Source organism: Xyrauchen texanus, chromosome 1 (genome assembly GCF_025860055.1).
Source record: "Xyrauchen texanus isolate HMW12.3.18 chromosome 1, RBS_HiC_50CHRs, whole genome shotgun sequence".
Taxonomy (NCBI): Eukaryota; Metazoa; Chordata; class Actinopteri; order Cypriniformes; family Catostomidae; genus Xyrauchen; species Xyrauchen texanus.
The window spans coordinates 35,773,102-35,792,674 of record NC_068276.1 but is presented as its reverse complement, the minus strand read 5'-3'; the positions used below and the strand labels follow the sequence as shown (position 1 = coordinate 35,792,674).

Here is a 19,573-nt window from a genome sequence, read left to right as displayed (position 1 = left end):
TGAACACTTAAAGAATGATTTTTGGAAAGTAATCTTTGTTAAATAATTATAGATCCATTGAAATTTTGCAACCAAACAAGACAATAAATCTCAATTTGTCTGTGGCTTGTTTTGTTTGCATTTAAAGCAGTTGTTTTGCACCTTTTGTCATGTGGTTTTCCTAGTGGCTTATATTACAACCCCTGTCAAATGACCCCCAATCAGCCCGTTTCCCCCTCCCTTCCGCTACCGGAACCTGATTGTGTCCTGGGGGTGCTTTAGCTCAGGGATTACCAGAGAGCTGCCTGTCCTCATTCATTCCTGCCGCCCGCTCACGCTTATCCGTATCAATCTGACACTTTATTTATCTGACGCTGCACTCAGTTCTGCTTTGCTAAGAGAAAAACTCACAAAAAAGTCCCCCTCCATCAGCACTTTCCTTTTGTGAGTGCAGGGGTGCCGCTTTTAGTGGCCTGTCGGGCCCATCCTGATCCTCAGTCCCAGCCCAGTTACCAGAGCTATGGCCTGTGTGTGTCATCCAGCACAGTGCCGAGCCTCATCATTGTCTCCTTGTTCCATGTTGAGTTGAGTTTTATGGGCCCTGCCGCTCTCTCCCAGCTGTTTCCATGTCTCTTCTTACGACTTCTGAACCCTAAGATACATTTTACTTAACGGATATTATTTTTGGTGGATTTTGTCATCGTTCACTTGAGATGTACTATTTGTAGCAGCATAGTAGAGGGACGCTCCTGAATTGGTGTTAAAAATGGCTTCCTTTAAACTGGATTTTCTTCCAGAGATGATGGTGGACCATTGCAGTTTGAATTCCAGTCCAGTGTGAGTATAGACCTTACCTAAAAGCTTGGTATATGGGTTAATATTAAATTGAATTTGGGTTACACACCATTATCTATCTTAACTTTATTAATTGACTTGTGAGAGGAATTTATTTAATCACTTAAGTGATTGTTTTAATCTGTTTTATTCAGCTTAGTTTTCAAATATAGCCTAAATTTGCTAAAGTTTATTTACTGGTTAGTTTGAGATGAGGGGACTGATTCTAAAACTCACTCAGTATTTTGAATGCTAGTTTGATTCAGGGTTCATTCGGTAACCACTATTTAGATGCATGGAGTTAGTGCAACTAGTTCGAGCAGAATTATTTAATAAACATTTTATTCCATTATTAATCTGTAAAATGTAGTCATATTTTCATTAACCAGTCCACTTTGAATGTTCTCCATAGAAATGCCACAATGTGGTGTAAGAATTTCTCACTGAAAGGTCTATGGTGTTTAGTTGTATCTTCTAGCTGGATCTGCAGAATTGAGTTGGTCTATTTGTAAATTGTGTAATGCAAGTGCTGCCACCCAGAAAAGTAGAGGAAGGTTTGTGACTTGAGAATGATTGATCTCTATCAACCAAATCTCTACTATTCTGCTCACGAAGGTGTGGAAAGATTAGATCAATAGAATACATTGTCTTTATTTTTCCCTTAATTTACCTATTTAGAAAATCTTGCCAGCTGGAGATGTACTGGATGATTCAAATAATCAATGATTTAGAGCTGTAATTGAAGATAATAAGGTGAATGTTTAACATTGTATCAACCTGCAGAAGGCAATGGAAAAAACGAAAACCTTGTTGGATGTGAAATGCCTAAATGGCGTCATATACATGAATTGATGCTATCTCAGCAATCTTAAAGTATTCATTGATTGCAGAATTGTTTATATACCAGATTTTGCTGAGCAGTCTTGAGTGGCCATTTTCTATCAGTTGAATGCTGACATACACTCACCTAAAGGATTGTTAGGAACACCTGTTCAATTTCTCATTAATGCAATTATCTAATCAACCAATCACATGGCAGTTGCTTCAATGCATTTAGGGGTGTGGTCCTGGTCAAGACAATCTCCTGAACTCCAAACTGAATGTCAGAATGGGAAAGAAAGGTGATTTAAGCAATTTTGAGCGTGGCATGGTTGTTGGTGCCAGACGGGCCGGTCTGAGTATTTCACAATCTGCTCAGTTACTGGGATTTTCACGCACAACCATTTCTAGGGTTTACAAAGAATGGTGTGAAAAGGGAAAACATCCAGTATGTGGCAGTCCTGTGGGCTGAAAATGCCTTGTTGATGCTAGAGGTCAGAGGAGAATGGGCCGACTGATTCAAGCTGATAGAAGAGCAACTTTGCCTGAAATAACCACTCGTTACAACCAAGGTATGCAGCAAAGCATTTGTGAAGCCACAACACGCACAACCTTGAGGCGGATGGGCTACAACAGCAGAAGACCCCACCGGGTACCACTCATCTCCACTACAAATAGGAAAAAGAGGCTACAATTTGCAAGAGCTCACCAAAATTGGACAGTTGAAGACTGGAAAAATGTTGCCTGGTCTGATGAGTCTCGATTTCTGTTGAGACATTCAGATGGTAGAGTCAGAATTTGGCATAAACAGAATGAGAACATGGATCCATCATGCCTTGTTACCACTGTGCAGGCTGGTGGTGGTGGTGGTGTAATGGTGTGGGGGATGTTTTCTTGGCACACTTTAGGCCCCATAGTGCCAATTGGGCATCGTTTAAATGCCACGGCCTACCTGAGCATTGTTTCTGACCATGTCCATCCCTTTATGGCCACCATGTACCCATCCTCTGATGGCTACTTCCAGCAGGATAATGCACCATGTCACAAAGCTCGAATCATTTCAAATTGGTTTCTTGAACATGACAATGAGTTCACTGTAATAAAATGGCCCCCACAGTCACCAGATCTCAACCCAATAGAGCATCTTTGGGATGTGGTGGAACGGGAGCTTCGTGCCCTGGATGTGCATCCCACAAATCTCCATCAACTGCAAGATGCTATCCTATCAATATGGGCCAACATTTCTAAAGAATGCTTTCAGCACCTTGTTGAATCAATGCCACGTAGAATTAAGGCAGTTCTGAAGGCGAAAGGGGGTCAAACACAGTATTAGTATGGTGTTCCTAATAATCCTTTAGGTGAGTGTATATCCTGATATTATTTGAATGTTAACATAAATTCAAGAGAAGGCTTCTTTTTATTCTTTGTTTTTGTTATGCAGGATAACATGTTGCAGTGTTTTTTTCTTGTTTGAGGCACAAGTGTTGCTTTTGTTTCTGAGTATGTAAGGTTTTACAAACCACACAGGGTGAAAATGTGTCCCAGAATGGGGCCAGAAACTACTGACTGTACCATGGTGCTTGTCTTTGTAATGTCTTCCTGGTGTCCTGTGATTCTTTAAGTTGCCTTTTCTCTACTTCTGTTATATGTTGAGGAACTACCACAAGAAGCAGAAAGATGAAAGTTCATTGTTTCTTAAATTCCAATGCAAAGTCCACTGGAAAGGTTATTATAATGTAAGGCAAAAGAACATGTGAAAGAGACATGTCTCTGTTGTCTGCTTTATGATTGTAATAGTTTCCTCCCTGTCCAGAACAGTTTTGTTGGATCAGTAGATCGGTATTTGTTGAAAAGAATAACACTTGTAAGCCAGGAACTGCTCTGTTAGAAGTACACTTGGAACTAGGGATGCAATGGTTTTAAGGTTTCACTATATACCTTTACTATATACGTATGTTTAAAACGGACAGTTATCATACCATTGAAATCTTCTCATTGATGGTATTGCATGAATATAAAGACAGACAGTTTAATTAAGACTGAATTGGCGACTTTTGCACGGCATCATATAAACTTGGCGAAATAAAATAAACCTTGAAATTGCACCTTCGTGTTGCATTCGACTGTCACTCAATTATAAAGGTGACATGCATGTGTCGTGAGCGCAGTACATCACGAGCACATCATACAGACATGTCCAAGCCTGAACCTTTATTTCCGCCACCAAAACGGTTGAAGTCCGCTGTAGTCTGGGATTACTTTGGGTATGTTAAAGACCCACGATGCACCATAAATATTGATGGTTGCCCAGTCTGTAAAGTTTGTCACCAAAAAGTATCAGCTCAGGCAGGAAACACTTAAAACCTTAAGCACCATCTCCATAAGCACCATTCCATGGAATTTGCAGAGATGAATGTAAGTGGAAATGCAGTATACAGGATTGTAAATTATAGCCCCGTTTCATAAAAACGTCATATTCAATGTAGTTTTACATCTTTTGTAATGACTAGGTTGGCTAAAGTTATGTTTTTGCTTTGTCACTTTCACAAATGCAGCAAACGGATTTAAGCACTCGTTCAACGTTATGATGTGCTAACTGTTTGACCAGTTGCCTAAGTGCAACGCAACAGTTGGCCAGCAATGTGTTTGATACTACTAATAATGTTTTATTTGTAAAGCATAGTACTAAATAGGGTTTACAAAGTGCATGGCTTTTGGTGTGCTGGAAATTGACATTGACTATGCATGCAGGAAATTGATGTGAAACAGTGGAAGAAAATAGACAGTATTGGACAAAATGGCAATAAATAAACTGCAAATATATTACATATTTTCAGTAGGTATTGTTAAGAATTAATCACAAATGCAATAAATTACTGAATTTCTAATGCATATCTGAAGTGTTAACCTGGGCAATAATCATTACAAATGATTACAATTCAATTTCACATCATAAAATAACATTTTTTTTTTTAGTTATAATCATCTGACTACTGTACATATTGCAAATTTTCATTTACATGATTGTTCAAATTACCAGTATAAAAGACACCTGGGATCCAGAAATCTCTGATTGAGAGGGTGTCGAGTGCTTATTTACCTCATTAAAATGCAATTCAATTTATACAATTTTTGACATGTGTTTTTCTGGATTTTTGTTGTTGTTATTTTGTCTCTCACGGTTCAAATTAACCTGATCTTAGTATGAAAGTAGTTTTGTCTTCTTGCTGGAAAATCGACAAAATGGAAGGTTTTATTAGCTGTGCAGACCTCCGATCGATTAACACCATTAATCTGGCTTTTAGCTGCTGGCTAACGCTGCGCTTTGTCAGTAGTACAATGCTATGTTTATCTTACAGTGGTCTGTCACTCCACTGATCAGCAGCTGCTAAAGATAGTGATTAAGCAGTGCTTCAGGCCTGTCCAATGACATCACTCACTTTTGCCTCCATGTCAAGCACCAGTTTAATGAGATACTTTTAGTAATCAAAAGCATTTATATCTCACTGGAATATCCAAGGCTGATACTAACATTTGTTTGTGCTTTTTATCTCCCATCAAGTGTTTTTTTTTTTTTTAGATCTGGTTAGTAGTAAATTATCAATGCATAGATATATTTTTGAATTAGACTTGCAATGCACAGCCCAGAAAATCTTGTGTATCATATATTTAAGAACTGTTTATAAAACAATATATAGCACATTCATAGGCTAGATTTTGTTATAGCTGAGCTTTGACTAGTGTTTGGCTGTTTAATGTGTTTGTTCACCAATAATGAAAATTCTCATCATTTACACCCTCATGCCATTGCAGATGTGTATGACTTTCATCTGCTGAACACAAATGAATATTTTTAGAAGAATATTTCTGCTCTGTAGGTCCATACAATGCAAGTGAATGGGTGCCAAAATGTTAAGTTCCAAAATCCACATTAGAGGGCAATATAAATATACTCCCAGATGTCTTCTGAAGTGATATGATGGCGTGGGTGACCAAACAAATCCATATTTAAGTCCTTTTTCATTCACTTTCTTCTCCTGTTTTTGGTGATTCACATTATTGGTGCATATCACCATCTACTGGGCAAGGAGAACAATTTATGATAAAAAAATTACTTTTTGATCTGTTTCTCACCCACACCGATCATATTTTGTGTGAACACATGGATTTAACCACTGGAGTCACTTTTATGCTCCCTTTATGTGGATTTTGGAGCTAAAAAGGTCTGGCCACCATTCACTTGCATTGTGAGGACATGCTGAGCTGAAATATTCCTCCAAAAAATATTTTATAACCGATAGCTTGTAATAATAATTTTGTAATAAAAAGCATAACAATACGGACATTTTGGATCACATCTGCTAATGTTTAATGGCAAATTATACACCCAAGTAATTTTTTTTTCATACACAAAGGCCGGTTTACGTTTTAAAACCTTTAGACTGTGTCCTCAACTGGTCTAGAGCACTCACAATTTTTATTCCTAGAGCTCAAATGTCATACGAAGGTTTATAGCGGAAGTGTGTGTTTGTGTGTAATTGTTGTCACCAAATGGTATCGCAAAAAAAAAGATAAATCTTTTATATTTAAAGCTTTTTTAGTATGAAAAGCAACTTATAATTATACCCATACTCGTACGTGGACTTAATATTTCAATGAGATTGTTGTGTACATCTTTTCTTGTGCTGTGGTGTTTGATTTGAGGGCCATGTGCTTCAAGAAGACGGTCTGTGTTCTGACTTACTTGCTCTAAATATACTTGGTCTTTCTTTCTGTAGAACAAAGAAGATGAATGGGTCTCTGGACCACCCAGACCAGCCCGACATTGATGCTATAAAGATGTTTGTGGGTCAGATCCCCCGGACGTGGTCAGAGGATCAGCTGCGTGAGCTGTTTGAGCCCTATGGTGCAGTCTATGAAATCAATGTTCTTCAGGACAGGAGTCTGAACCCCCCACAGAGTAAAGGTACTTTACAGTCAGTGAGCACAATTGAGATTTGTAAATTCTGTGGACATTTTATGATGACTTGTAAAAATTGGTCTAACACCATGTCTACACTGGAAGCGACTGTCATGGCTAGTTCAACGGCTAGTCTGTTGAAATTCCAGAAAAAATAAAATCGCTTATCTCCTTTTAACATTGACCAATCAATTGTAATCTTGACATTAGACACAGAAAAAATGGGTTAATAATAACATATAATAATAATAATAATAATAATAGTTCTGCCGTTCGTCAAAAATGGAAGCGGGGCATCCTTCAACTGAAGGCATTTCATGACTCGTAACCAATGCTTCTGCTTTATTGATTATAATGTGATTGAGTGACAGGGAGTAGTTTTGTTTATGGGTTGCATAGACTTACCAATGTAATTGTTACTGTCAACTTGAAGTTGACTATTGTCTTACCATGTAATATACAAATGCGTCTGTAGGAAAATACAGCAGGTGTCAGAGTTCTGAAATATTGGATAGTTGGGCAAGACTTTTATATTTGAGGAAAGCTCAACCTGATTTGTAAGGGTTAGGTTTAGAGGTTGGGTTATAGTTTCTCTGACCAATCAGGAAGTGCTTTCCTAATGAATATTACTGAATCGCCTGATCAGTTATCGCTTGTTCGTCTGTTCCAAAACCTAGTGAGCGTCCTAGAGTGGCAACATTTTAAGACATCATTGGCATGCTCCCGACGTGAAGGCTGTTCCAAAAGGTAGGTAGGTATCTTAATTATGCTGCCTCTAAGATATCTCGTTTTGGCCACATTCTAAGGTAGCATCATATGTATCCTTTTCTGGGATGGCAATCCTTGATGCACCGTGATAAGCTTGGTGGAAAAATAAATCCAAGATGGCGGATGACGCGAAATGATCAATAAATAAGTTTAATATGACACAAAAGAATTATAATTTCCCAAAATGTGTGCGCCGTGCGTATTTAGGCTCATTAGAGGATTGTGTAGTTTCACTTATATCACCTGTATTGAAATCAGTTGAGAGTCGATTGACCCGTGCGCTGTGCGTGAGGAACACAATTTTAATTATGCGTTGAGCTACCACCTATGTAGAGCAATCCAAATCGCTCACTTTCGCTCAGTAAGGATGTAGCCATAGAAGACAGCTGCCTATGTTGGCAGGAGACTGTGTGGCAGCTCAAGTTTTGGAACAGATTTATCAAATGTACTTTGATAAAGTTGACAAATGCTACAGAAATCTCCAATATATGGAAAGTGGCCTTTGAGTATAAAATAAATACTAGTGCCATGCATAATCAATTTAAAAAGCACCCACTGGCACAAATGACTGATTTTTAACATGATCTGCACAACTTTGTGTGTTTGGGCATCTGGCCTAGTTGCTGTTCACTCCTTGGGGAACACAATTTGGCGACAATTAGAAAAGTGCTTCAAGTCGGAGTATGATGACATGACAAAATGAATCTTTGTTGCCTGCACGCTTGATCCCTTGGCTGCCTGTAACCATCTGAACAAGAGGCTGCCAGAGGAGGAGAACCGCCTGCAGCTAGCTGTCCAGGATAACTCAACTCAACTTTATTTATAGAGCACTTTCAAAACCACAAGTGGAACCAAAGTGCTGTACAGAAGGTATAAAAGTAAAAACAAAAACATAAAAACAATGCAAACATATGACAAAAAAACTTACAAAGCATTGTCAAAAGCTAAAGTGAACAAGTAAGTTTTAAGCGCACTCTGAAAAGCACCCAATGAAGGACAAGTTTTTACAGACTGAGGAAGGTCATTCCAGAGCCTAGGAGCTGCAACAGAGAATGCCCGATCACCTTTACATCTTAAACATGATCAGCGGAACCATGAGAAGCAATTGATCGTTAGAGCGCAGAGATCTACTTGATTGACAGCGGCTGATTAAATCAGTAACATACTCAGGTGCTAGGCCATGCAGAGACTTAAAAACATACAACAAAGCTTTGTATTGGATTCTGTATCGTATGGGTAACCAATGTAATTTAATTAAAACCGAGTAATGTGCTCTCTCTTCTTAGTGCCCGTTAAAAGTCTGGCAGCTGAATTCTGAACAAGCTGCAAGCGAAAGAGAGAAGCCTGACTCACACCCAGATACAATACATTACAATAATCCAAATGGGATGACACAAAGGCATGAACAACCTTCTCCATATCGTCAAAAGAAAGGATAGATTTCAATTTAGAAACTGATCTAAGATGGAAAAAACTGTTCTTAACGACAGCATTGATTTGCCGGTCAAATTTAAGCTCAGTCAAAAATGACACCAAGGTTCCTCACGCTAGCCAATTTTTTCCCAGGAAACAACCCCAGGCAGTCATCATCCACACAGCCCTTATTTCCAAATAAAATCATCTCGGTCTTATCCTCATTTAATTGGAGAAAGTTATTCGAAAGCCAACATTTAACTTCGGCAAAACATGCACGAAGAGACTGAATGGCACATCTATGGCCATGTTTCAGTGGTAAGTAAATTTGAGAATCATCCGCATACAGGTGATACTGAATCCCAAATTTCTCAAAAATCGAGCCTAGAGGGAGCATATAAAGGGAAAATAAAGTTGGTCCCAGTATAGAGCCCTGTGGAACCCCACACACAAGAGGGGCAACAGAAGAAAAATAATCCCCTAAACTGACTGAAAAAGTCCTATCCTTCAAATAGGAAGAGAACCATTTCAGGGCTAAGCCCTGAATACCAACCTGATTCCTAAGACGACCAATGAGAATGTTATGATCAACTGTATCAAATGCCGCTGTAAGATCTAACAAAAGCAGAACAACACGGTTTCCAGAATCAACACCTCGTGAGGATATCATTAGAGACCCTCAAAAGAGCAGATTCTGTACTATGAGCAGCTCTAAAACCTGACTGGAATCTATCGGCGATGTTATTCCTCATTAAAAAGTCATTAAGCTGTGCATGCACAAATTTTTCCAGTATCTTCGAAATAAAAGGCAATTTTGAAATCGGATCGAAAACTACTCATGTCAAAAGGGTCTAAGCCGTTTCTTTTAGAAGGGGCTGAATAACCGCATGCTTAAAACTAACCGAACAACACCAGATGACAAACTAGTATTCATAATAGACAGAATACTTGGGCCAATGGAATCAAGTACCTTCTTAAACAGAGAAGAAGGGAGCACATCACCAGGGGACCTGGTGGGCTTCATATGAGCAGTTATATCATTAAGCTGCTGCAAAGAAACAGGCATAAAACAGGTTAATTGATTCAGTAGGGTCAACACGAGTAAAACAAACATTGACAACAGATGAAATCTGAGATCTAATTCCATCAACTTTACCAATAAAAAGTTTAAGAACTCTTCACACATCTTAGCAGAAGGAGTGAATGAAGGAGTAGTAGTCGGATGAAGAACAGCATTTATAGTCGAGAAAAGTACTCTAGAATTATTACAGTTTCTGGAGATGATATCAGAAAAATAATTTGATCTAGCCAATTTAACAGCTCTTTGAAATTCGTTCAAATGGTTCTTCAAAACCTCATAAGAGACTTGTAATTTATCTTTGAGCCATTTATGCTCAGCCCTCCTACACTCCTGCCTAAGAGCTCAGGTAGTACTGTTCAACCAGGGCTGTGATTTGACTTTTTTTTCCTGACTTTAACAGGAGCCACAACATCTAAAATCTCTAAACAAGAAGAATTAAACTGATCGACCAACTCTTCCAAACCCATACAGGGAGAGTGTGACTCGGTCAAGGAAAAAAAAAGAAGAGACATTAAAAGCAGCTGAAAAACTACTAGCTGTGCATGGATTGAGTATCTGGGATGGAACCGAGCCAGAAGCAATATTACTCGGCGCCACAAGGAAAGTTAGAACTTAAAATTACAGTCTTATGGTCCAAAAAACAGTATCGACAATCTTCACGCTATCAACAGAGAATCCCTTAGGTAATACAAGGTCAAGCGTATGACCACGCTCATGAGTTGGACCTAAAACGCATTGCAAAAAACAAATGACTCTATTAAATTTAAAAATTCTTTGACCAGGGGCTTTGAAGGGCAGCACACATGTATATTAAAATCCCTAAAAATTAGAATATTGTCAAAAGAAGAGACAATACCAGATAAAAGTTCAGAGAACTCTTGTATAAAATCCCCATGAAAATTTGGGGGTCTATAAATCAAAACACATAACACAGATTTAAAAGAATTCAGCGTAATTAGCTGAGATTCAAAAGTGCAAAAGGATGCAGAAGGTAAAAGTCTACACCTAAACTTGTCTTTAAAAACAACTGCAAGACTCCCGCCCGGTCAACAGACCTAGGGGTACTAAAAAACTGCAACCAGGAGGAGAAAGTTCAGAGAGAGAAGTCATCTCACCAGCCTTAAGCCAAGTCTCAGTGACAAATAAAAAATCAATTTCATGAGAAAGAAAAAGATCGTTCAAAATAAAGGTCTTATTTGCCAGAGATCTCGCGTTAATCAACGCCATTGTCACTGGAGTAGGAGTGGTATCAGAAGAGGATTGCAGAGAGGAATCACAAAACGCCACCGGACTCCTGTCATGTAATAGAGAGCGTAAGATTCCGACGATCAACTCCTCGATCTGCAGACCGTCGCCTTACGCACACCATCTGCGAAAACTGAGGCATCAACGCCGAAGACGGGAAGACAGGCACAATGTATGAACATCTCAGGTTCACGACCACGGCCTCCGCCATCGAAGAAGCAAGTCCGATGACTGGACACTTCCCGATCTTCTTCGATCTCACAAGGACTCCAGAACGCTTCCCACGCCTCCTTCGCCGTTTCCTCCACATACACAGACATCCCGGCAGGTAACACATGTTCCTCAATGCGACTGGCACATAATGCGAGTGCAAATGCCAATCATCTCTGGGATCGCAAAATAAACAATCAGACACAGCCGATCGAATATTAAATAGCGTCATGCGATCATATACCAGGGGGGAGCAAACAGAGCGCGTGATAAAACAAACAAAAAACATTACAAATAAAAGAGACAAGGACAGACTGTGGCAAGCCGGCAAACATCCTGGCGCCATCTTGAAAGCCTTTTGAAAGCTAAAGATTTTCAGACACATGTTATCTTTTAGCTATGTTAAAGCTTTATGTATACACACTTATTATTGCATACTCCTTATAGAAATGTGCTTAAGATGAGATAACAAAATGGCGTATGTTTACTCCATCCGATCCGTTCACATTCAAGGCAAAGCTCAGACAGTCTCTCAGAATTTCCCCCTCATGTGTCATTACTACTATGCGTGTATCCATGGCAGCCTAGCTGGCTATCTAATGCCTGATGATATGTGTGTGTGTGTGTGTGTGTATATATATATATATATACACACACACACACACACACACACACACACACACACACACACACACACACACAGGTCCTTCTCAAAAAATTAGCATATTGTGATAAAGTTCATTATTTTCCATAATGTAATGATAAAAATTAAACTTTCATATATTTTAGATTCATTGCACACCAACTGAAATATTTCAGGTCTTTTATTGTTTTAATACTGATGATTTTGGCATACAGCTCATGAAAACCCAAAATTCCTATCTCAAAAAATTAGCATATTTCATCCGACCAATAAAAGAAGTGTTAATACAAAAAAAGTCAACCTTCAAATAATTATGTTCAGTTATGCACTCAATACTTGGTCGGGAATCCTTTTGCAGAAATGATTGCTTCAATGCGGCGTGGCATGGAGGCAATCAGCCTGTGGCACTGCTGAGGTGTTATGGAGGCCCAGGATGCTTCGATAGCGGCCTTAAGCTCATCCAGAGTGTTGGGTCTTGCGTCTCTCAACTTTCTCTTCACAATATCCCACAGATTCTCTATGGGGTTCAGGTCAGGAGAGTTGGCAGGCCAATTGAGCACAGTAATACCATGGTCAGTAAAAAATCTCCATAAAGCTTTTCAGCAGATGGAAGCATGAAGTGCTCCAAAATCTCCTGATAGCTAGCTGCATTGACCCTGCCCTTGATAAAACACAGTGGACCAACACCAGCAGCTGACATGGCACCCCAGACCATCACTGACTGTGGGTACTTGACACTGGACTTCAGGCATTTTGGCATTTCCTTCTCCCCAGTCTTCCTCCAGACTCTGGCACCTTGATTTCGAATGACATGCAAAATTTGCTTTCATCCTAAAAAGTACTTTGGACCACTGAGCAACAGTCCAGTGCTGCTTCTCTGTAGCCCAGGTCAGGCGCTTCTGCCGCTGTTTCTGGTTCAAAAGTGGCTTGACCTGGGGAATGCGGCACCTGTAGCCCATTTCCTGCACACGCCTGTGCACGGTGGCTCTGGATGTTTCTACTCCAGACTCAGTCCACTGCTTCCGCGAGGTCCCCCAAGGTCTGGAATCGGGTCCTTCTCCACAATCTTCCTCGGGGTCCGGTCACCTCTTCTCGTTGTGCAGCATTTTTTGCCACACTTTTTCCTTCCCACAGACTTCCCACTGAGGTGCCTTGATACAGCACTCTGGGAACAGCCTATTTGTTCAGAAATTTCTTTCGGTGTCTTACCCTCTTGCTTGAGGGTGTCAATGATGGCCTTCTGGACAGCAGTCAGGTCGGCAGTCTTACCCATGATTGCGGTTTTGAGTAATGAAACAGGCTGGGAGTTTTTAAAAGCCTCAGGAATCTTTTGCAGGTGTTTAGAGTTAATTAGTTGATTCAGATGATTAGGTTAATAGCTCGTTTAGAGACCCTTTTCATGATATGCTAATTTTTTGAGAGAGGAATTTTGGGTTTTCATGAACTGTATGCCAAAATCATCAGTATTAAAACAATAAAAGACCTGAAATATTTCAGTTGGTGTGCAATGAACCTAAAATATATGAAAGTTTAATTTTTATCATTACATTATGGAAAATAATGAACTTTATCACAATATGCTAATTTTTGGAGAAGGACCTGTGTGTGTGTGTGTGTGTGTGTATATATATGTGTGTGTGTATATATATATATATATATATATATCTATTGTATACTGTAAGATAGGGTTGTGGAATTTCTTGGAGGGTGCATCACAAATCACGATTAGTCAAATTCAACTCTACTAATGGGCTCAACTAGTCGACTATTACAAATCAGAAGTCATGCTACTCCCTGTTTTGACAAGGAGTATGCCGCTCACGTCCAGTGTAGGCATGGTCTCAGGGGAAATGTTTTTGTCTTGCTTCATGGTCTAATTTTTCTTTTTTTTTCTCTCATGGTTTGCAGGTTGTTGTTTTATCACATATTACACCCGTAAATCTGCATTAGAAGCACAAAATGCCCTTCACAACATGAAGATTCTTCCGGGGGTGAGAAAAGCATCTACTTTTGTGCATCAACAGTCCATTGATTGTCATCAGAGGATTTAGCTGCCTTCTATTTATAGCTTTTAATAATGTCAAATAAAATAAAATCTGCAAATATATTGATAGGCCTTTATATAAAAAGCCTTTTCAGTACACTCAAAGGAACTGTTACAAAGCTTTTCTAAACTGTCTATTTCTCATGGGTGCTGGGGAAATTTCTGTGTCCATAAATCACATGGGAGTTTTCTGTGCAGATGCATCATCCCATTCAAATGAAGCCTGCAGACAGTGAGAAGAACAATGGTAAGTGACTGAGTTTGCCACAGTATTGCGACAGTCCTTCATTCATATGCAGCTAGAGGAATTATCGGTGTGCTGAGGCACTGTAATGAAATGCTTTTCCTGTTTTTCAGCGATCGAAGACAGAAAGCTGTTTATTGGAATGATTTCAAAGAAATGCAGTGAGAATGACATCAGGCTTATGTTTTCACCTTACGGACAAATTGAGGAGTGCCGCATACTCAGAGGCCCTGACGGACTGAGTCGTGGTGAGAACTAACACTCTCAAGAAAATGTACAGTATATTCTCACAATTGACCCTTCACTAACCTCCGCCCCCCTTGGCTACTACCGCTGTGCGCTCTCAAGAACTCCCTATAAGAATGAATGGGAGATTGCCGTGAACAGCGTGGTGTTTTGAATATTCTCAAAAATGGAAAAGATAATATTACGTGGGCTGGAATGAAGAGTGACATTGAAAGGCATATTTATCTGATGTTTTGTATTAAAGAAATTGTTAAATTACACAGTAATTTGATTAAAAACTGTGCAGACTGAATCAAATAGTCATCAATATGAAGCAAACAATCATCACAGTCTCATAAAAAGAGAAAAGCGTCACTTGATGACGATTACAAACCTCGTAACAAGTATAAGTGAAAAACTGCTTGTATCGTCTCATAACACACTCCCTTTGTACTAAGACAAGAATCAATTTGTAAATCAATTAACGTGAGTTTGTTGGCTTTAGTTTACCTTTGAGGAAATGTAGGTGTCCTCTCTGATGTTGTGCATGCTCTTTTGGGAATGAGTAATGACACATTTTAATCCATAGCATGCTTTTCTCAATATATTTAAAGATTTTTTTAAAAAGGAAACAATGCGTGTATCCTCTCTAGGTACCTCGCGTCAGTCACGATTACAAGTGACCCAGCAACAACATTTAAAAAAATTATAATTTTGAAAAATTCCCACTTAAAACAAACAAACATTAATCCCATTACCATAGGCTCTCATTGTAAAAAAGCAACCACTTCTCAGAGTAATGGGAGCAGGGCAACAGTTGCTAAAACAGGATTAGTCAGAAACTATTTTAAGGCTGGGCTTGGCGAAGGGTCAGTATTACTCTTTCATGATGCAAATTTCAAATGCAACAGGGAACTGAAGGATCTGATTTTAACATTGTATCTGTGGGTCATTTAAAACTATTGAAAGGTACTAAATCAATTTGGTGAAAAATAAGGCCATTCAAAAGTATTGAAGTCTTGAATAACAATACCTGAGGTATTATTTTTTTGTTTGTTCGAACATTTCCCTCCTTGGGTCATAAGGTTGAATGAAAACCTCTCATGCCTCACAAATAGCAGAGAATAGAGTGGGTGCACGGTTTTCACATGTATGTTCAGTGCCAATGTCTTTCTAGCAAGTCAGTCCATTGTCGGCCATCTTTGAATTGCTCTCAGGGGGATATTTTCAATCATGCCAGTGCAAATCCTATCTACTTGAATGGGGAAAGAATGAAATCTCAAAAATGGTTGGTCAAGATTATGATCAAAAAACATATTTTAAATCTGCAATAAAATCTGACAATACTGGTTTCATAAATTGTGATTCTTAACCTCATATTATGCTAATAAACAAAATTTTCCCATCTTGTTCAACTAATGCGCATGTGCGTTTTAGAGTTGATTGACAGGTGTTATCATGTTTCTAAAAGGTGATTGGCTCTTTTAACTGTATGGCAGGATTTCCTTTCTACATCCGTTGACCGTTGGGCGCAGGAGCTTCTTGGTTGAGCGTTCTAATTTCTCCCATTCATTTTAATAGAAGTGGCTCATATCTGCCGAATAATCTCTGGTTCAGTATACATATGCACTAGTACCTTGAGTGCTGCTCTGGGGCCCGAGATATTCCCCGTTGTCATTTCAACATTAACAGACTGGGCGATTACATGAGAGAAGACACATTTCAGCAAGTTGAAAGATACGGTTGAACTTGCCCTTAGATGTTCATTCATGTTTTTTTTTTTTTCATGCTATAAATTGGAGAGAGAGCATTGTTCCCTGCTCTGTTTGAATGGCCAGCTACCGCAATCTGTCACAGGCACCGTTAAAGAGTATAAATGCAACATTTATTTTTTGAGTTTCGAGATAAGTGGCATCATTTAAGAGCTTAATCTAAAATAGTGTTTCTCCAAAAAAAAACAGACTCATGGATGTAGCGTGACATAAATTGTGCATCTGTAACTGTAACCAGCGCTGTCCTGTGCTTTCACTCTGCCTTGGGGTGTTTGGAGATGCCGGTGACATAATTTTTCAAAATAAAAGTCAAACATTGAAATAACTAATTTTGAAAATAATACATACATTATTTAGTGTAAAAAGTTAGTGAAATATTTTACAGATTATTTAGGATATCACTCAATATGGTGAAATTAACTTTATATTCATAAGCTTTTTAAAAATAAATAAATAATACAAGATGAGTATTACTATCTGCTACATAGATAATGGTAAAACTGTACATATTAAATGCAGTCTATATGCAATTTGGAACAAAAGACAGTTATGTTTGTGATATCTGGAGAATATATTTGCTATCTGGTGGAAGTGTTTTTTACCAATTAGGAACCGAGAATGTGAACGATCTGAAGAGCCATTTTGTGACACGTTGCAATTGAACCACCAGGCATTGCTCATTCATAGATCGCAGGGAGCGAGAGGGGACATAGACCTGGAGGATTGAGTTGAAGTAAGAGGATGCTGTTCCATCGACTGTCCTGAAGTCCAGAGGCAAAGCCAAGTTATTATACAAATCTAAAAACGTGACACAGTATCACAGAAAAGGATATGACAGTGTTTAGCCTGATTTAAAATGAGGAACAATGTAAACTGTTAAAAAACACTGCCCTTTCCGCCAAAATAAATGCTCCAAGTCTGCCAGAATAAATGTTCCAAGTGAAGGTGAAGTAAATACTACAGAAATGTATTACTGTTATAAAAAAATAATCGAATCCTCAAAATTATATTAATTACATTTTATATTATATTAAAAAACGTGTGAGGAACACAATGATGATAATAATAATAATAAAATATTCAAGGTGTGAAATTGTACTGTAATTTTTGCACATACTGTTAATTCATAAAAATGTTGTAGTTAAAATATATGTTGGTAAATACTATTTTTATTAGGCCAACTGAATTGCTGTATTGATTGAAATAAATAAACGGCAATTGATTCATTGCAGGCTGAAGTTATGTGGTGTCTCAGAACAGTGGTAAAGCACCACTCATTCAGGTTGAATGAAGAAATTTGCCAGCTTTTTCAAACAGTGTTCCGATATGGCAAAAATATAGCTCTGATAAAGCAAAAGGTTTTACGTGTGGCATGACAGCATGTGTAATTTGATTTGGCCTAGTTCAAAGAGAAGCTTGTTGATGGTGTCAATAATGATGGACAATTTGTGCTCATGTTTTGCGAGAGCCTCAATGAGTGCATGAAAAACAAATGGATGTTTATGTAAGATTTTTGGAGTGGCATCCATTCGAGGTAGCTTGTGTAGTAATGAGCATAAGTAATTAAATGTCTGCATAAAAATACACACAGTAGGCATTCAGTATCAAACTCTCGAATTAGCAATGTGTCACTTTTATGTGAATTCACGTTGAATCTAATGGTGGTTAAATATATTTATTTACCCTGATTGTGATTGAAGTAATGAGCAAGTCTTAAATATTTTTGAAAAGGTCTAGAAAAGGATATTAAAAAGTATAAAATTGGATGAGCTGATGCCTGCAGATGCCCTGTTTAAGTTTTATTTTTTAAAGCTGTGTATGTGCCTTCCACAGAGTATACAGTGCATCCGGAAAGTATTCACAGTGCTTCACTTTTTCCCAATTTTGTCATGTTACAGCTTTATTACAAAATTGATTCAATTCATTATTTTCCTCAAAATTCTACAAACAATACCCCATAATGACAACGTGAAAGAAGTTTGTTTGAAATCTTTGCAAATGTATTAAAAAAAAATTAAAAATCACACGTACATAAGTATTCACAGCCTTTGCTCAATACTTTGTTGAAGCACCTTTGGCACCAATTACAGCCTCAAGTCTTCTTGTGTAGGATGCTACAAGCTTGGCACATCTATTTTTGGGCAGTTTCTCCAATTGTTCTTTGCAGGATCTCTCAAGCTCCATCAGGTTGGATGGGGAGCGTCGGTGCACAGCCATTTTCAGATCTCTCCAGAGATGCTCAATCGGGTTCAAGTCAGAGCTCTGGCTGGGCCACTCAAGGACATTCACAGAGTTGTCCCGTAGCCACTCCTTTGTTATCTTGGCTGTGTGCTTGGGGTCATTGTCCTGTTGGAAGATGAACCTTCACCCCAGTCTGAGGTCCAGAGCGCTCTGGAGCAGGTTTTCATCAAGGATGTCTCTGTACATTGCTGCATTCATCTTTCCCTCGATCCTGCCTAGTCTCCCAGTTCCTGCCGCTGAAAAACATCCCCACAGCATGATGCTGCTACCACCATGCTTCACTGTAGGATGGTATGGGCCAGGTGATGAGCGGTGCCTGTTTTCCTCCAGACATGATGCTTGCCATTCAGGCCAAAGAGATCAATATTTGTTTCATCAGACTAGAGAATTTTGATTCTCATGGTCTGAGATTCTTTCAGGTGTCTGTCATGTGCCTTTTACTGAGGAGTGGCTTCCGTCTGGCCACTCTACCATACAGGCCTGATTGGTGGAGTGCTGCAGAGATGGTTGTTCTTCTGGAAGTTTCTCCTCTCTCCACAGAGACACGCTGGCCACCTCCCTGACTAAGGCCCTTCTTCCCCGATCGCTCTGTTTGGCCAGGCAGCCAGATCTAGGAAGAGTCCTGGTGGTTCCAAACTTCCATTTACAGATAATGGAGGCCACTGTGCTCATTGAGACCTTCAATGCTGCAGAAATGTTTCTGTACCCTTCCCCAGATCTCTGCCTCGATACAATCCTGTCTCTGAGGTCTACAGACAATTCCTTGGACTTCATTTCTTGGTTTGTGCTCTGACATGCACTGTTAACTGTGGGACCTTATATAGACAGGTGTGTGCCTTTCCAAATCATGTCCAATCAACTGAATTTACCACAGGTTGACTCCAATCAAGTTGTAGGAACATCTCAAGGATGATCAGTGGAAACTGGAGGCACCTGAGCTCAATTTTGAGTGTCATGCAAAGGCTGTGAGTTCTTATGTACATGTGATTTTTATTTTTTTATTTTATAAATTAGTTTTCAAAGAAACTTCATGTTGTCATTATGGGGTATTGTTTGTAGAATTTTGAGGAAAATAATTAATTGAATCAATTTTGG

General features: G+C 39.0%; 1 protein-coding gene across 9 annotated transcripts in view; it reads left to right on the top strand.

Annotated features, from left to right (window-relative positions):
- LOC127631571 (CUGBP Elav-like family member 1) overlaps positions 1-19,573 on the top strand; it is a 51,005-nt gene that overhangs the window by 18,245 nt on the left and 13,187 nt on the right. For all 9 annotated transcript variants that reach the window (XM_052110410.1, XM_052110333.1, XM_052110172.1 and 6 more), the window contains 4 exons: positions 6,411-6,598; positions 13,861-13,943; positions 14,195-14,243; positions 14,354-14,488. In XM_052110410.1, the coding sequence (XP_051966370.1) occupies positions 6,421-6,598; positions 13,861-13,943; positions 14,195-14,243; positions 14,354-14,488 (445 nt within the window). In that variant the 5' untranslated portion in view covers positions 6,411-6,420. The remainder of the gene's footprint in view (positions 1-6,410; positions 6,599-13,860; positions 13,944-14,194; positions 14,244-14,353; positions 14,489-19,573) is intronic.